Source organism: Orcinus orca, chromosome 4 (genome assembly GCF_937001465.1).
Source record: "Orcinus orca chromosome 4, mOrcOrc1.1, whole genome shotgun sequence".
Taxonomy (NCBI): domain Eukaryota; kingdom Metazoa; phylum Chordata; class Mammalia; order Artiodactyla; family Delphinidae; genus Orcinus; species Orcinus orca.
Window position 1 is genome coordinate 15,848,194 of NC_064562.1, and position 18,950 is coordinate 15,867,143.

At 41.2% G+C, this 18,950-nt stretch overlaps 1 protein-coding gene across 2 annotated transcripts in view; it reads right to left on the reverse strand.

Moving 5' to 3' along the window:
- Window positions 1–18,950, reverse strand: part of UNC5C (unc-5 netrin receptor C) — a 393,266-nt gene that overhangs the window by 61,157 nt on the left and 313,159 nt on the right. For both annotated transcript variants that reach the window (XM_012535635.3, XM_004276993.4), the window contains exons 5-6: window positions 7,936–8,116; window positions 2,655–2,822 (exon numbers count right to left, since the gene is read on the reverse strand). In XM_012535635.3, the coding sequence (XP_012391089.1) occupies window positions 2,655–2,822; window positions 7,936–8,116 (349 nt within the window). The remainder of the gene's footprint in view (window positions 1–2,654; window positions 2,823–7,935; window positions 8,117–18,950) is intronic.

The following is an 18,950-nucleotide window of genomic DNA, read 5'->3' on the forward strand; positions in this document are numbered from 1 at the left end:
AGCACAAGCAGAAACAAAACAACACCAAACACTGAAGAAAATGCCCGCCCCCCGCCGAGGAACACTGCATTCATTTTAACTGCTGAAGTAGTGCATGCTCTACATACATTGTGTGGGCTCTTCGAACTTCCCTTACGAGGTGTGTGACTATTTCTTCACTGACCAAGCAAACGGAAGCTTAATGGGACACACAGAAACCAAAGCTGTCACCAGGAGCTGCATAAAAGTAAATCCTGGTGGTTTTTCTATTAAAGGGGAAATGTCTGGATTTTGGATTGAAAATTAGGGAACCTCTTTTTGGATCCAAGATTCCTTCCTGCATAATATAATGTGGGTAGTGCAAGTAAACCTCTGTGGGGTTCAGGAGAAGAGGCTGGTAGAGTGTGGAAGAAATCCATCCATCCATCCATCCATCTACCTGCACCCCTCATCTACATCCTATACACTCTTTTTATTTTTTCATCCATGCTGCTTGATTCTAACATCTTCTGCAATGACTTCTTGAAGTCTATATTATTTTCCATTTATTATTTGATGATTTCATTCCATTATTTGATGATATAGGTTGCTATTTTTATTTTAAAAATAATATTTAAGCACATTCCTTAATGTGAATTAATTCACATTCCTGAATTCCTGTGATTCAGTCATTTAGAATAGATTCACTTTCTTAATTTTTGTGCTTGACTTGTTAGTAAACTTCAGTGATAAAGAGTTAAGATATCTCTATTTTAAAAACACATAACTTAAATACTCTAGTACATTCTTTAAAGGTTCTTACATAAATAAGAGGAAAATATTAAAATAAGAGTTAAATTTTTAAAAATTTCCCTGAAATACATAAATAATCATCTAGGATTCAATGTAAGACAATCGCAAACATCATTTATTGAACATGCAATGTACACGTGTTATACCTACATATTGACAGAAATTAGATCAATTTTAATAATCAACATAGTTTGGGAAATCTGTGTGATTTCATATTCAAATTATTGTGTAACTATATGTATTATGCATAATATGTATAGAGATATAAATATGCCCACATGAAAAAATGATGAAAGTATTAATATTTCAATTGTACAGTTAGCTATATAAGCAACTCCCAGCCATCTGAAGACAAGACATTTGCTTTGACCTAGACCATCCCAAAGTACACACACAAACACACATTTCTATTTCAACTAAATGCTCAGTGCATTTCTAATTGTGGGAGTCAGTATGCAGACAAAATATAGGAGCGTACAAGAGAAAATACTGAAATACTTAGCCTAGCTAAGTGTCAAAATTTGTTCCATAAATAAAAGCTCTCAAAGGGTTCAGTGTGGGATACTGTTTTGATATTCAGAAATGAAAACAGGAATATAAAATTTATATTATGGTTTTCTCTCCAGTTCACATCTCCAACCCATCTCTGAGAAAGTTCTACTAAAAGGACGAACCTGACATAAGTTAGGCACAATAAAGGGAAGTAAGTAGTCTTTGTATCTAAATAATGAAAGTGACAATATAATAGCTACCCCAATGGGATACGATAAATTTATGGGTTATTTCAAAATAATTTTAGCTTAATTTTTTAAATATATTTTATAATTGGACATTTTAGTGGGTTTTGGTTTTGGCAAATATTAACTTCAATTTCCCACAGGATAAGACCTTGGGACAACATGAGATAGCACAGAAAGATGTTCAGAGGCAAAGGGATGCAATCTTGCTATAGGTACCATTGCAAATAACTCAAAAATAGGTGACCAACATGTACAGATAATAGATGACTGCACTGTATTTTCAAAATCCATTAGCTCATGTGTCAGAAAGCTTAGACTTCCTTTTAATTCATTCCAGATGTTTTATTTGCCTTTGCCCAGAAACTGACACCAAATATCAAGTACTTCACCTAAAACATTTTCTAAATTTCAGTCCAATTAATTTCCATGGCTTTCTGGAGATCAAGGTTGTTATCCTAAATGTGTGGCTTTCAATGCTGCTCAAATGCCTTGAATTACAGATCCTGCAATCTTGGTTCCAACAGTTTTGTTGAGTAATAGAGAGGGATTATGTTTATGTGTGTTTAATCTCTTGTTTTATACTATTTTGTATGTTAGGGTAATAAAGTTAAGTACTCTTTTGGGGGGAAAAGACCTGAGGTCCCAGCAATGTAAGCACTGAATGGGATGATGGATTTAAATAATGTTTACCACACACTCCTGCGAAGAATAAGGCTTTGTGGGACTTCCCTGGTGGCGCAGTGGTTAAGAATCCACCTGCCAGGGCAGGGGACACGGGTTCGAGCCCTGGTCCAGGAAGATCCCACATGTTGCGGAGCAACTAAGCCCGTGCACCACAACTACTGAGCCTGGGCTTTAGAGCCTGTGAGCCACAACTACTGAGCCCGTGTGCTGCAACTACTGAAGCCCGCATGCCTAGAACCTGTGCTCTGCAACAAGAGAAGCCACCGCAATGAGAAGCCTGCGCACCGCAAGGAAGAGTAGCCCCCACTCACTGCAACTAGAAAAAGCCCATGAGCAGCAATGAAGACCCAACACAGCCAAAAAAAAAAAAAAAAAAAAAGACTAAAGATTTGTATATATACCCTAAAACATTTCTAGAATGGGAGGAGACATTTGGAAGGAGAGCGCTGGGTTGCTTACCTGGACATAACGTGGTGCAAGCTATTTTCTGCACACTCTGCCCTTCACAGAAGGCACCACCATTGAGTGGGGCTGGGTTGGTGCAGGTCCTTGTGCGCTTCTGATACCCTCGTCCACAGCGGCTATTACACACGGACCACTCTGTCCAGGTAGACCAGCCACCATTTACTGGAAAGAGATAAAAAATAAAATGTGAATTAAACATATGTGCATACACACAGAGACACACAAACCACACACAACACATAAAAGTTGTATCCCAAGTGACCATAAAAAAATCAAAAACTTCAAAGCTATAAGAGACCCTGGATATCATTTCACACGTATATAATGGAATATTACTCAGGCATAAAAAGAAATGAAATTGAGTTATTTGTAGTGAGGTGGATGGACCTAGAGTCTGTCATACAGAGTGAAGTAAGTCAGTAAGAGAAAAACAAATACCGTATGCTAACACACATATATGGAATCTGAAAAAGAAAAAAAAAAGGTTCTGAAGAACCTAGGGGCAGGACAGGAATAAAGACGCAGACATAGAGAATGGACTTGAGGACACGGGGAGGGGGAAGGATAAGCTGGGACGAAGTGAGAGAGTGGCATGGACATATATACACTACCAAATGTAAAACAGATAGCTAGTGACAGCCACATAGCACAGGGAGATCAGCTTGGTGCTTTGAGACCACCTAGAGGGGTGGGATAGGGAGAGTGGGAGGGAGACGCAAGACAGAGGAGATACGGGGATATATGTATATGTATAGCTGGTTCACTTTGTTATAAAGCAGAAACTAACACATCATTGTAAAGCAATTATATTCCAATAAAGATGTTAAAAAAAATAAAATAAAATAAAATTGCAGAGCTGAAGAATCTAAGCACAGAGACAAATAAAATGAATTATCAACATCTATTTACCTATTCAGAAAATAGGACTGTGTTCTCCTCTCCTTAGCCAGTGTTGTTTTAAAAAAAATCCTCTTACCTAGTAAAGCTCCAAAAATTACTTTGGGCAACTTATCTCAAATAATATATGTTTACATTCTTACACCAAGGCTGTGAGTGACTATGAAGCATGGGAACTGATAAAATCATTGAGCCTTTTCTTAATAACAGATGACTGATTATTTTTCTTTAGCATATGTAAACTTTATAACCTTTTAAGGACTTTTAGTTAGTTTCATTAACAAGTGAATCTAGTTTTTAAAGAAGTCTTGATAGCTGGATTTTTAACTAATTGAGTATCTATTTGAATGAATTAGCGATTAGTTGATGTAACTGAAATGGACACCTATTTTGTGTATAAAGGGTATTTACGGTGTTTGGTGGAGCTGTCAGTATAGGTGTGATGATAAAACCTACTCCCTGGGACTTCCCTGGTGGTGCAGTGGTTAAGAATCCTCCTGCCAATGCAGGGGACACGGGTTCGAGCCCTGGTCCAGGAAGATCCCACATGCCGCGGAGCAACTAAGCCCGTGCGCCGCAACTACTGAGCCTGCGCTCTGGAGTCCGCGAGCCACAACTACTGAAGCTTGCATGCCTAGGGCCGGTGCTCTGCAACAAGAGAAGCCACAGCAATGAGAAGCCCATGCACCTCGATGAAGAGCAGCCCGTGCACCGCAATGAAGAGTAGCCCCTGCTTGCCACAGCTAGAGGAAGCCCACGCACAGCAACGAAGACCCAACACAGCCAATAAATAAATGTATTTTTTTTAAAAAAACCTACTCCCTAACACTATGTTCACTACGTCTGTAGATCTTGCTCTAGAAAATACTCTGACATACTTTTGTATTTCAATATATGAGTCTGTGAAATCATTTTAATTAAGCAATTTCTAACAAAAATTATTTGCTGGTGGTTAAAACACGGCACAACTGGTATATGTATCTGCTTCCTGATGGTAAAGAATAGTGTTACTCAGGTAACACAAACCTTACATGTGAACATCATATGCCCATCATCTCCTTCTCTAGAAACTTATGCAATAGACAATAATCATGAATGTGTTATACATACAGACATAGACTATTTTTCACTGGAGAGTTATTTTTTGTATAAAGATAAACTGAAATCAATTATGATGTTCAATAATAGGAACATGGTAAACATGTATGTTCGTGAGATTGACTCCCAGGCAGCTACTGAAAATGACTCAGTATACATGCACCCTATGTTCGCAGCAGCACTATTCACAATAGCCAAGACACGTCAACAACCTAAATGTCAATCGACAGGTGAATGGATAAAGAAGATGTACAGGGACTTCCCTTGTTGTCCAGTGGTAAAGAATCCTCCTTCCAATGCAGGGGACGCGGGTTCGATCCCTCGTGGGGGAATTAAGACCTCACATGCCGTGGGACAGATAAGCCTGTGTGCTACAACTACTGAGCTTGTGCACCTCAACGAGAGAGCCCACGTGCTGCAAACTACAGAGCACACATGCTCTGGAGCCCGCACACAACTAGAGAGAGAAAAACCCACATGCCACAACTAGAGAGAAGCATGCGCGCCGCAACAAAAGATCCCGCATGCCTCAAAAAAGATCCCGTATGCCGCACCTAAGACACGATGCAGCCAAAAAATAAATAAAGGGGAAAAAAGGGCTAGCCATCACAGCCTTATTTTTAAAAAAAACGTGGTACATATACACAATAGAATACTACTTAGCCATAAAAAGGGACAAAATAATGCCATGTGCAGCAACATGGATGTACCTAGAGATTATCATACTAAGTGAAGTGAGTCAGAAAGAGAAAGGTAAACACAATATTACTTACAGGTAGAATCTAAAATATGACACAAATGAACCTATCTATGAAACAGAAACAGAATTAGGGATATAGAGAAGAGACTTACGGTTGTCAAGGGGGGGGGGTGGGGGAAGGAGGGATTGGGAGTTTGGGATTAGCAGATGCAAACTATTATATAGAGAATGGATAAACAACAAGGTCCTACTGTATAGAACAGGGAACTATATTCAATATCCTATGATAAACCATAACAGAAAAGAATGTGTGTATATATATATATGTATGTATAACTGAGTCACTTTGCTGTACAGCAGTAATTAACACAACATTGTAATTTAATTATACTTCAATTAAAAAATAAATTTAAAAAATGATGCTGTAAAAGTCTATTTAATAATACATGGATATTGCAACATTATGCTTTAAGTAAAAAAATATATTTAGAATCCTTATTTTAAAATCCTATTTATGCCAAGAAAATTCCAGTAGTATACACATCAATCTTTTTTAAAGCTACCTCTGGATGACAAAATGACAGGATTATAGGTATTTTTTTCTTTGAACATTTTTCTGTGTTTCCCAAATTTTCTATAATGTACATTTGCAAACTAAAAATGATGCTAACAAAATTAAATATATACAACAGACTCTAAAATGAAATACCGGTTACATATATATGTTTTTCTGTGGACTATTAGTGAGTCCAACCTATGAGCCTTGGACAACTTATTTTACGAGGCCATGAAAAGGACAAGCTGATGTTTGACAGGTAGAGTTGCATTTAGCATTCCAAAAAGCAATTTAATCCACTTAACTTCACAAAACTCAAAATGTCATGGAATTGTCAGTATAAATTGCTTACCAACTCACTGGCAAGCCAATATCATAAACTTTTATAGAGAAAAGACAGGTCTTGAAGATCCTAGGCTTATTCCCTCATTTTACAGAGAAGGAGATACGGGCTCCGAGCATTCTGTTTAAGTGACCAACTGAAGGTCAGTTGGTGATAGAACTAGGCCTAGAACATAAGAGTCCTGACTCCTAGTCCCATGCTGTTTTCTAAACTCAAAATGCTTTAGTTGGTTGTGTTTGATTCTTACTAAAGACAATGTTCAGCTTGTGCTTATGGATACTGAAAGCATGCCACACATAGGAAAAGAGATCTGCATGTATATTAAACATCTATGTAACACATCTATTTAGAGTCTGCCTTCATTAGTTATTTATGACTGATACAAGCTGTGATGTGCCCCACTTCTCTTTTCCATTTCCAATGCTGTTAATTAAGTCGTTCAGAGAGTTTAGAAAAAGACAAAGTGGGAAACGTTTCATTGTGACTTAAGGAAATTTAACTTCAGAGTATTCAGAGGATTTAAAAAAAATATTAGGCATCTGTCCTGTAATGAAAATGACGGTTTTAAAGCATCACTACATTCAGCCTTTCGAACACAACACAGTGGTTTCTGTTCTTATAACACCCTATAGCGTGAGGACACATCCAGCCAAATGGCACTACCTGCAGTAAGCGAGGGCCATGAGCCACATACTCGTGGCTGTCCTTCGTTCGTAGTCATTTAGACAAATCTCCTGGAGGGCCATTTAACACTGAAGCGGCCATGAAGAGCTTCCTTACATCCTAAGCGGTAGCCATGCCATTCCGGAGGTGGCAGAACCTCAAAATATTTCTCAGGGTCATTCAGTTTCCTCTGAGACAATAACTCATCAAGAATATGAAGACCTACTATGTATCTAACACTGTGAGAAATACATAAATTTACAGGGCTGTTCTCTTAGTCTACCAAGGAGCTTAAAAGCTTAGCTGGGGAGATGGAACTACGAGTGAAATGATGAGAAAACCACTGAGTGCCAAAGCAGACAGGCAGATGACAGCACCGCGTGCTGCAGCAAAACAGGGGGCAGAATCATTTAGTACTTCTGCAGAAATGATAGGCTTAGGGATGAGATGGATTAGGAAGGGCCAGAGAGTGGAAGAGCAGCTTTCTGAAGAAGTCATCATGTCGAAACTTGCTACAGGGTTAGGATTAGGGCTGCTTGGCAAAGGCAGCCCTTGTCTTCACTCTGGATGCCCCTGGTGGAGTGTAAAGCAAGTTCTAGGGAGTTCAAGTTGCTCCGATGTGTTCGGAGAGCACGTCAGCTCCAGTTTACCTGAGGCTTTGCCACCACTCTCCTGAGGCCCACAGACTGCCTGAAGCATCTTCATCCTGGAATTCCCTCTAGACCTCTGTAGTCCAGGCTATGGAGAGCGGGAGGGCCTAGGGAAGCAGGGAACCGTCCTGGTACTTAGGTAGATTTCCTTCATTCTCTTATAAACTGACTGACAAAGGACTAGGGATTTCTAAGTCTAGTTTTTCTATGAGTATCAGGAAGGCTGTTAAACCTCGACGTCCCCATGAGACGCTGGAAGAGAGCCGCCATGGGGATTGAAAAGGGGCCTCTTCACCTGGTATTTTAAGATTAAAATGAGAAGCTGCAGTTTGACCTCAACTAGACTGAGACCCCAAAAGCCCACTCACCATAGACTATGACAGTTGCGGTCGTGCTTTTCCTCTTGGCGACAATGTTTTTGGCAACACAAGTATAGTTGGCAGTATCCGAGAGGCGGGCCTGCTTGATGATGAGGTTGTGATCAATAGTAATATAAAAATTCCGATCTTCAACAGGATCAATGATGTCTTCATTTTTCAACCATTCCACCTAAAGATGCACGAGAGAAACAGGTAAATTCCCCGTATGGATCCCCTGATGGCTGTCTGTCCTAACTTTTGTTTTGCAGTGTGGATAACATTGTTCCACGCCATGGACTTCTGCAAAGTGGAGAAAGTAACTTTCTGAGGTCACATTAAGTATCACTCACCTGCCAAACATGCTGATTCTGTCTGTACTACATTATTCTCAAATGTCAATGACCCGACTGGGAAATACAGTGTTCAAATTGTTTTCACTTTGCCCTCCAGGCAGGAATCAGGAATGTGCATTGCCAAGTTCAGAACCCCATCAAAAATAATAGGCTAAGCATTTCAAACTGAACTCAAACCTTTTGCTCTTTGATTTGTTTACTCTTGGCAACTTACCTGCTGCTTTTCAGCAGAGAATATAAGGACTATTAAAAAAGCTCAAAAGGCACCTTAGACATCGTGTAGCTCTAATAAAACATTTGGATGATTTATGTGTAACATATGGATTAAATTCCCCTAAAAGTGCACTTACTTTAAAATATAGCAAACACATATTTAGAGATATATCTAAGCCAAAATCTTGGGAGGAAAAAAAAAAAGGTTTTCTACTAACTCTCAATATAATCTAAATAGCATGTAAGTCACAGTCAAATCTCTCTTTTTGTCTATCTCTAGCATCAAATCTTTGGCTTACGGTTCGCTTCTGGAGAACCTGACCTAAGACATGACTGTTCAAAACTACTGAACTATTTTTCCTGTGCAAATATCAGTTTAGCAACAGCAATGTTAGCCTTACAGAATGCAAGGAGGGAAATATATCTGTATAAGATGTCCTTATGAAGGATAAACTATTTCTTGTTCCATAAATTGCCTTTTTCCCCTATGCACAGGTTTTTCCATAAAGCAAAACAACATGGATATTTACCACACTTAAACTTTCCTTTTACATTACTGTGGATACCCATACAAGTAACCTTTAGTGGTAGGGAGTCAATAGTATTGCCATTTTCAAAATCTTAAGGAGCTTCCCTTGCACCACAAGAGGTCTGGAAATTAATCGCTAAATCTGTCAGTGGGCTGGACGTTACACAGCTCTAAATTACATCTAACACAGGGACTCTAAAACAATGATTCCCTAATCCTTAGAAGAGAGGACAAAATTTAAAGGGAAAAATAAAATACAATCATCTTAAAATAAACATATGAGGATGTAGATAAGAGTAACTATTTGTAAAGACGTAAATTTTGAAATAGCTAAACAGTGTTGATATTTACACTAATGGAAGTGAGAAAGCGTGAAATCCATCTAAAATAGTGGAGTTTTAAAACATGCATTTTGTTTTCAATAAAGACAGCACATTCAGTCCTGTGCTTGGATATATTTGATGAGAGATGCACACTCACTTGACCTGGATTTTCTCAAACTTCGGCCCTACATGTACAGTAATATGATCTTGCTACAAGTGCAAGAGGAAAGGGAGCAAGATTCAGACTATTAGAAAACTGCTTGATGATAATTGAAAGCTGACGTTAATATCTTCTGAAGCTAATCTTTACACAGATTATCTTTGCCGTTCGAAAGAAAGCTTTCCACTTACAGAAGGTCCTGTGGCTCCCCTGATTTGTTCTTAGATCCCGTGTGTGTGGGGGGGTGGGGGGCACACGCGTGGGCATGCGCAATTTTCTTTCAAGGACCCATACCTTCTACTTTGCTTTGAAGGATGGCCCTCAGGCTCCTAGATGTTTTGCTTCGAAGTACCTAGGGGTTCACAGCTCCCCCAGCCACCACTTTCTCCTTTGCTGTGACCTCACAGGTATGGAAACAAGCCCTGTGTCCAATCAGGTTGGAACCTGAGTTGTTACTCTCCAGAGCTACCTCCTTGAGACATCTTCTAAATGTAAACTTTCTGGGCTCCTTCTTTTCTCTCCTGCTTGCTCCACCCACTTACAGGACTCTCCTGGCAGCAATTCTATAACAAACCATTTGCATTCAAACCTCTGCCTCGTGGTTTACTTCTGGAGAACCTGATCTAAGTCAGGACTGTTCGAAACTATGGTTTCTTCTATGTACATAATAGTTAACAACAGTAATGCTATACTGATCGTAAATGACACAAAGAGATCCCAAGGGATACTGCAAACCACCTGTTTATTTGAAAAGTTTATTATGTGGAAGAAAAAAAGGATTCTGCACTGCTGGCAAAACATTTAAAAAGACTTGCGTGATTACTGGGTATATATGATCTCTACTTTCTCATACGTGATTCTGTTATTTTCCTCAGGTGTCTCTCATCAACATCGGAGCAGTGATTATGACCTGAGATACGAGGACCCCTAGAAATGCTGAGGCAGTAACCCTGAACCCTGTGAGGGACATGGCCCTCCTCCCCTAATTCTGGCTTTCACCCAGGGAAACTCTGCTTCGATTTATTCTCTACACTGGGCTTGCCTGTATGTCTTTGTTTGAAGAAACAATGACATCTACAGAGAGAAAAGAGCTGTAGGAATGAAGAAAGGACCCAAGGACTCGGGCTTTTAGCAAGATGCCCCCCTCCCAGTTCCCTATGCCCCAGAACTCCCAGTCTTGTCACCAAGTCCTGTTTTGAGACCTGATCTCCAGGAGAAGCTCAGGTCTGGACCACAGGTCATCACTCACCTCCTGCGCTAGAATCACCATCTTGCTCAGCACATCTCCATCACCCACCCTCCAAAACTTTTGAAACCCTTCCTCACTACCTTGGAACACGGCACCAACATCTTCCAAAATTTCAACCTCTGTTCAGATTGTTTTCTTCGCTTTTCTCTAACTAAATCCTAGCTCTTTCATGATGCTGCTGTTTCTTCTAGAGTCCTCTCAAGTGGGGATGTCTGATTTCCCACACCCAACATACCACGAGGACTGGGGATTCAGTAAGTGGCCTTGATCCGCATTGTCTGCTCTACCTTCGCATCCTTGCAGTGAAACGTGGCTGTGCAAAGCCATGTTGCATGGTGTAATCTTACGTTCATGATGACAGAACTCAAGTGGGCCCTAAATTCTGCCAAAAGATGGTACGGTATTTCCAACATTTGTTCACTGTCCCACACTCCTAGACAGCTATTTCACACCCTCTCCTCTCTGCTTAAACACTACCTCCCCTGCTATCCTTTCGGCCAATGACCAAGATTTCCATGTCACGGAGAAACCTGACAATCACCAGACATCTCCCAAAGCTCCCACTACCCACCTACCACCCCTGTTCTGCACCCTCCCTCCTGTTACTAGGGCAGCTCTCCGCTCCTATGTGCCACCTCTCACTTGTAGTCTGCATCCCAATCCTGTTCTCTTATTCAAGGGCAAGCCCCAGGAATTCTCCTCTCTTACATCATGAATTTCCCACTACACAGAATCCTTTCCACCAGCATACAGACACGTGGTTACTTTACACAACTTAAAAGAAAATCCCTCCCCACTCATTTCTGCCTTTAGTCACCCCCACGTTCCTTTGCTCACCTTAAAAGACACCTTGGAGTACTTGTTTGTACATTCTCTCCAGTTCCTGTCCTCTTCATCTCTACTGAGTCCACTCTAATTCACACTGACCTCCAATGTTAGAACTGCTCTCTTTCCAAGGTACCAGTTACTTTTACTTTGTTAGATGGACTGGTGAGGTTTTAGCACTTGACTTAACTTGACTCAGCAGCAGCATTTGACCCCGTCGGTTTCTCCCTCCTCCTTGCCTGCTTTCTCCAGACAGGGCACTTTCTTAGTTTTTGTCCCATCTCCTCCCATTCCCCCACAGCTTCCTTGGGGTTTAGGTCTGTGCTTCCTGGGTAGCTCTGTCCTTGGACCTCTTCTTTTTTCTATTTCCCATCCATATTCACTTTCTTGGTGAGCTCATCCAGTCTCATGCGGATGACTCCTAAATTTATCTCCAGTCTAGACCCCGTCCTTAAACTTCAGACTCATTAATCCAACTGCCTTCTTGCAACTCCACTGGGTTGTCTGATAACGATCCCCCGAACCGCCCTCCAAAGCTGTCCCTTCCACCACCTTACCCGTCTCAGTTAAGGCCAACTCCGTCCTTCTAGTAACTTAGACAGAAACCTCAGGCTTGGCCTTGACTACTCTCTTCCCCTCCCCTTTGCTGATTTGATGTCAGAGCAGCATATCAGAATCTAACCACTTCTTGTCCCCTCAGCACCACTCCCTTCCCCGAGCAGATCACCATCATTTCTCTCCTGGATTACTGCAACAACTTTCTGTCTATATCTTTACTTTTCCCCTTGGTCCTAACATCTATTCTCAACACAGTAGAGTGATCCTTAAACCCTAAGTCAGATCATGCTATACCTCATCTCCAACCCTCCAGTGGCCCCCTGTGTTGCTCAGTGTCAACCCCCAAATCCTTACAAGGACCCACAAGGTCCTGCATCACCAGGAACCCTGACCTCTCTGAGATCACCAAGTTTACTCTAGCCCTTTCTCTCATCTTTTTAGATGCTGACTCCTTTGCTGGTTCTTACACACATCACGGGTGCTCTTGCCTTGGGGATGTTGAGTCTGCTGGTGCACCTGCCTGGAATAATCTTTCCCCCAATAAGTCTGCTCTCTTCTCTCCTTCGGGTCTTTACTCAGATGTCACCTTCTCAGTGAGTCACTTCCTAATCAACCTTTAAAACTGCAACATCTCCCTCTGAGTATGCTTGCAATCCCTCACTCTCTTTTATTTTCTTCATCTCATATAGTCTGTATGTTACTTGTTAGTTGTCTCCTCTACCAGAATGTAAGCTCCACGGATTTGGGTCTATTTTTTGATCACTGTTATAGTCCCGTGGCCTGGAATCGGCAGATAGTAGGTGCTTAATTAGTATCTGCTAAATGTAAGGACAAAACAACACATGTAGTAGGGTCAAGTCTGTTACACGTATTTTTAGATCTCCATAAAGTTGGTGCTTTAACTGTCAAATTTAATAATGAATATATATGGTGAGAGCAATTTGAAACATCCCTTCTAGCTAAGTTCTGCTGGAGATTAAGAACACAAGTCTCCACTGCCTAAGGTCAAATCCTACAGAGCTGGCCTGGCCTCCAAGTGGACTCATTGGAGAAATCATGACATAGAAGAGGGCCCGTGGAATGATGCTGGGGGACCTCCAGTGTTTCACTGCCATTTATGAGTCTGAAGTGTCCAGTGGCCAACATGTTTTAACTAAGGATTCTTTGAAAATGGAACTCTCTCTAGCCCACATTATACCTGTATGTCTGCTTCAGAATTTTAAGGTGTTTGAGTAATTATTGCGGAATTTCATCTAGTAAGCACAGAATCTAGGTGATCACAGTAAACCTGAGACTGTAACACAGCTTCCCAAGAACTTTCAATTTCAATAAACAAAGATGCACCTTGTTATTTCAATTCCATTCCGCAAACACTGAGTACGTACTATGTACTATGCACAGTACTATGTACTATGTGTCAAGTGTTGCGGGATAAAGGGAAAAATCAGATAAGTGCTTCCCTTATGCTTATGTAGCATTCGCTACATAAGAAGACAAACCTATAAACTAGTAATTACAATGTGACAGAGAAACAACAGACATGTGCAAGGATGGAAGCATATCGGGGTTCAAATTATGTGAGGAGAGGACATTTGAACCAGTTTCTCAGGGATGGAGTTAAGCTTGTTGGGAAGGCAAAGGGAAGCATGGGATGAAGGATGAAGAGGATATTTCAGGAAGAGGGAGCAGCAGGTGCTTCACACAGGCTTGAATCCTCGTGGGAAGTCTGAGCACTGGACAGTGGTCTTAGCTGCACAGCCAGGGCAAGCTGAACAAGGATGGAGAAGTTGCTTTCAGGAAATCACTGAGGGACTCCCATGCTGTGATCCACTGAGGGGTTTAAAGAGAAGAGGCATTACGATGCTTTGCTTTAAGAATGACTATTTTAGGGGGCAGTGTGGATTACTAGGGAGGCACAGTGGAAGCTGGAAAGCAGTTAAAAAGGCTACTGTCGTAGTCCTGGTGAAAGACCATGAAGACTGAATTAAGGAAGGACCAAGGGGACTGGGGAGAAAAGAATGCATACAGAAAGTAATTTGAAGGGGCAAGGGATATGGCAGAAGAGTTGCCTGTATGTGGAAAGGAGGGTGCAAGACAAACCCATCTCGTTTCTGGCTTGGGGACCTGTGTGTAGATCAGGGATAAAGCAGGCAGACAAGATTTAAGGGCTGAAAGGATAATGATGAGTTGATTTGGCTGATCTTACAAGGAATCCAGATAGTACAACATGATTCTCCACAATAGCTAAATGGCTCAAAATACTCCAGTTATTTCCATGAAAAGGGGGATTTTTTTCCTCTAAAGTTCTGAAATACAAAAATAACAACAATAAAACCCTCATTACTTCTGCTTCTCTTAGATCACAGCACTAAGAACAGAACACAGATATTGATTAAAAGGATAAAACAACATTTATTCCCATTTTGGTTAATTAAAAACTCAGGAGAGGATGTATGGGAGGGAAAACAAAGTGTGAGAATAATTCTGTTTATCGTGTAAAGGGTTGTCTGAATCAGCAAGATATATCAATATAAAAGCCTTACGGATATATTCTTTTATTAAAAATATATATCCTTTTCATGCAGTATCTCCAGCACTCAACACCATCAAATAAAGTGACACTCTTCCATTTGAAGTAATTTTACAGTGAGTCTCCTTACATAAACTGTATGTAAAATCCCAAGAAACAATACAGTGTCTTCTGTAGTGCTAGAAATTAATTGTATTGAGTATTTAAGTATTTAATTATACTTTTGCAATGCTACTTATTTGTAAGCTAATCTTGGTTAATCAGGAGTCAGTACTCGGGTCTGGCCTCTGAATTCTGTTCGTATTTTGTTCATTTCAGTGCTTCTTGTTGACTTCACCCTGAGACTTGGCTTCTTCTCACCCCTCCCATTTAGCAAACCATTTGATTTATACAAGGGAGAAGTCTTTCTGAGTTAGAAGTTATTTTTAGCTATGTACAAAACATTCAAAAAGAGAGAAAAATAGGTTGAAGTTCAGAAAACAATAAAAGGCTTCGCCCATAAACCATAACTTGTCAGGGTTGCAGTGAGGCAAAGCACTGCTTCTGTCCTTGTGGCTCAGTAACTGCGGTCTTTTCAATAATTTGGAGCATATTTGAAGTAATTTACTCAAGTGTTTATGAAGACATAGGATTTTGTTAACAGGTAATAAGAATAATTATGAGGAAATGTTAGGACATCCTGTGTGCACATTTGGTTGCTGTTTGGTACTGATTATCCCATTGTGTGCCACTCACAATCTTACCGTAAGCAGCAGTTCCTCCAGTACCAGATGAGAGGGCTGCCCTCAGGCCAGACTGCCTGGGTTCAAAACCCATTTCTGTGCCTCTCTTGGGCAAATTTCTTTTCTTCTGTGTGCCCCAGAGTCCTCATTTATAACATGAGGATAATTATAACATTGACTCCATAAGGTTTTTGAGGATCAAACGAGTTAATACACAAATTACTTAGTGCTTGGCATATAATCAATATTCTTAAATTATTAGTAGTATTACATTAAGAATATTCTAAAGGGGTCTTCCCTGGTGGCGCAGTGGTTGAGAGTCCGCCTGCCAATGCGGGGGACGCGGGTTCGTGCCCCGGTCCGGGAAGATCCCACATGCCGCGGAGCGGCTGGGCCCGTGAGCCATGGCCGCTGAGCCTGTGCTCCGCAACGGGAGAGGCCACACAGTGAGAGGTCCGCGTACCGCAAAAAAAAAAAAAAAAAAAAAAAGGAATATTCTAAAGGAGCTGGGACAAAATCCAAACAACTCTACAAAAAAACAGAGAAGTGGCATTCATCTAAAAACAAAAAGGAAAGGAGGGATCAAAATGGTGGAGTAGGGGGCTTCCCTGGTGGCGCAGTAGTTGAGAGTCTGCCTGCTGATGCAGGGGACATGGGTTCATGCCCCGGTCCAGGAAGATCCCATGTGCCGCGGAGCTTCTGGGCCCATGAGCCATGGCCACTGAGCCTGCGCATCCAGAGCCTGTGCTCCGCAACAGGAGAGGCCACAACAGTGAGAGGCCCGCGTACCGCCAAAAAAAAAAAAAAAAAAAAAAGGTGGAGTAAGAGGATGTGGCGTTCACCTCCCCCCATGAACACATCAAAAACATATCTACATGTGGAGCAATTCTCACTGAAAACAAATTGGAGACTGGCAGAAAGACTCTTGTACCACCAAGGCTATAAGAAAGATCCTCACAGAATCGAGTAAGAAGGGAAGAGACGCACGATTGGGTCAGGACCTGTGCCCCTGGAAGGGGACATAGAGAAAAAGGGAGATTACAAGGAGAAAGATCTGCCCTAGGGAGTGGGCAGTTCAAGCCACATATTGGGTGCCCCAGCCCTAGGGTCCAACAGTGGGAAGACAAGTCCCCTTAGCTGGTTTGAAAACAAGTGGGACAAACAGGAGGGCTGTAAGGAACCTAAACTCTGCTTGTGAAGACTGTGCAGATGCTTCCTTGCTCCCATAAACAAGGCAGAAGAAGCGGGTTGAAACTTCCGGGGCCTTGGCCAGTGTCCCGTGACTGCCCCAGCACATGCCGGAGCCTGAGCCAAGCACCTGCTCTGGACCCTCCTGCTCCACAGCACAGCTCCACTCTAGGAGGAGTGCCGCAGTGGCCGAGGGGAGCGCACAGCTGTGAAAGACAGAGCAGACTGGGACCCAGAATGCATCCGCATGGGGCGAGGGCAGCCACTGCCGGTGCTTGCGGAGGCAGCGAGTGGGGAGTGGTCCCAGACCCTGCATGGGGCTGGAGCCATCACAGCCTGTGCCCCAACCACACCAAGTACCCACTTCTCTTGCTCCAGCACTGCTCCCCGATGGGGTGAGGGTGCAGGTGCTGGGAGCGGAGAGAGCAGACACTTAGAGGAAATGGAACCAGCTGAGAACTGACCCTCAAGGTTTCTGCTCCAGCAACTTGGGACCTGCCTCTGCCCCTAATAGGGTTGTGTTGGCCACGGAGCAGAGGAGAAACCCCAGCTCACACTTGGCTTTGGCTCTAGCACCTCCATTTCAGCTCCACCTCCTACAAAGGTGAAAGCTGCCATACCCTCAGAGAAGATGTGAGTCATAATCATGTCAGATCCAGCTCTTCCACCAAAGCCACTGGGCACACACACATTGTATAGGGATGCTCCCATACAAGAACACTGCTTCAAAACCAGAATAGGAAATTGTTTCACCTAATACCATAGAGACAGAGAAAGTTAAGCAAAATGAGAAGACAGAGAAATTTGTTTCAAATGAAAGAATAAGAGAAAAACCCTGGAAAAGCAAGCAATGAAACAAGTAATTTATCAGATAAAGAGTTCAAAGATTGGTAATGAGAATGCTAACTGAATTAGGGAAAATAACAGATGAACACAATGAGAATTTTAACAAAGAACTAGAAAATAAAAAACCAGTCAGAACATAAGAATACAATAACTAAAATGAAAAACACACTACAAGGAATTAACAGCAGACTAAGTGATACGTAAGAATGTATAAGTGATCCAGAAGATAGAATGGAAATCACCCAATCAGAACAGAAAAAAAAATTTTTTAATGAAAGTAATTTAACAGACCTTTGAGACAACAAGTGTACCAATACGAGAATTATAGGGGGCCCAGAAGGTGAGGAGAGAGAGAAAAGGACTGAAAATGCATTTGAGGAAATTATTGCTAAACACTTCCTGAACCTGAAGAAGGAAACAGATATTCAGATACAGACAAACCCAAACAGACCCACACCAAGACATGTCATAATTAAAATGGCAAGAGTTAATTAAAGAGAGTTCAAAAGGCAGCAAGGAAAAAAAATGAATCATATACAAGGGAACCTCCACAAGGCTATTAGCTGATTTTCCTGCAGAAACATTGCAGGCCAAAAGGGTGTGGCATGATATATTTAAAGCGCTGAAAGAGAAAAACCTCCAACTTAGGATACACTATCCAACAAGATTATAATTCGGAATTGAAGGAGAGGTAAAGAACTTCTCAGAAAGCAAGAACTAAGGAGTTCATCAGTGCTAAACCTATCCTAAAAGAAATGTTAAAGGGTCAGTGAAAAGACTACAACAATTAGTAAGAATCTAAAGGAAAAGAAAAATCCCACGAGTAAAGGCAAATATATAGTAAAGGCTATGGATCAACTATTTAAATAAGCTAGTACGAAGACTAAAAGAAAAAAAAATTTAAATCAAGTATAACTACAACAGACACTGAACAAACATAAAGATGTAAAATATGACATCAAAAACATGACATGTGAGGGAGAGGAATAAAAAAATGTAGATATTTTGGAATGGTTTTGAACTTAAATGACTACTATTTTAAAACAAGTAGATAGAGTTATAGGTCAACATATATGGACTGCATGGTTACCACAAATCAAAATCTACAACAAATACACAAGAGCCAGAGAAAGGAACACCAGCATACCAATAAAGAAAATCATCAAACCACAAGAGAAGAAACTAAAAGAGAAGAACAGAGAAGAACTACAAAAACAACCAGAAAAGAAGTAACAAGGGTACAGAGACAAAACAGTGGAGTAGAAGGACATGAGCTCCCCTCTTCTTACAAAAACACCAAAATTACAACTAACTTCTGAAAAACCATTGACAAAAAAATGCTGGAACCTACCAAAAATGGTGCCCTACATCCAAAGACAAAGAAGAAGCCACAAGACAGTAGGAGGGGCACAACTGTGATAAAATCAAATCCAATACCTACTGAGTGGGTGACCAACAAACTGGAAGATAATTATACCACAGAAATTCTCCCACAGGAGTAAAAGTTCTGAGCTCCACGTCAGGTTCC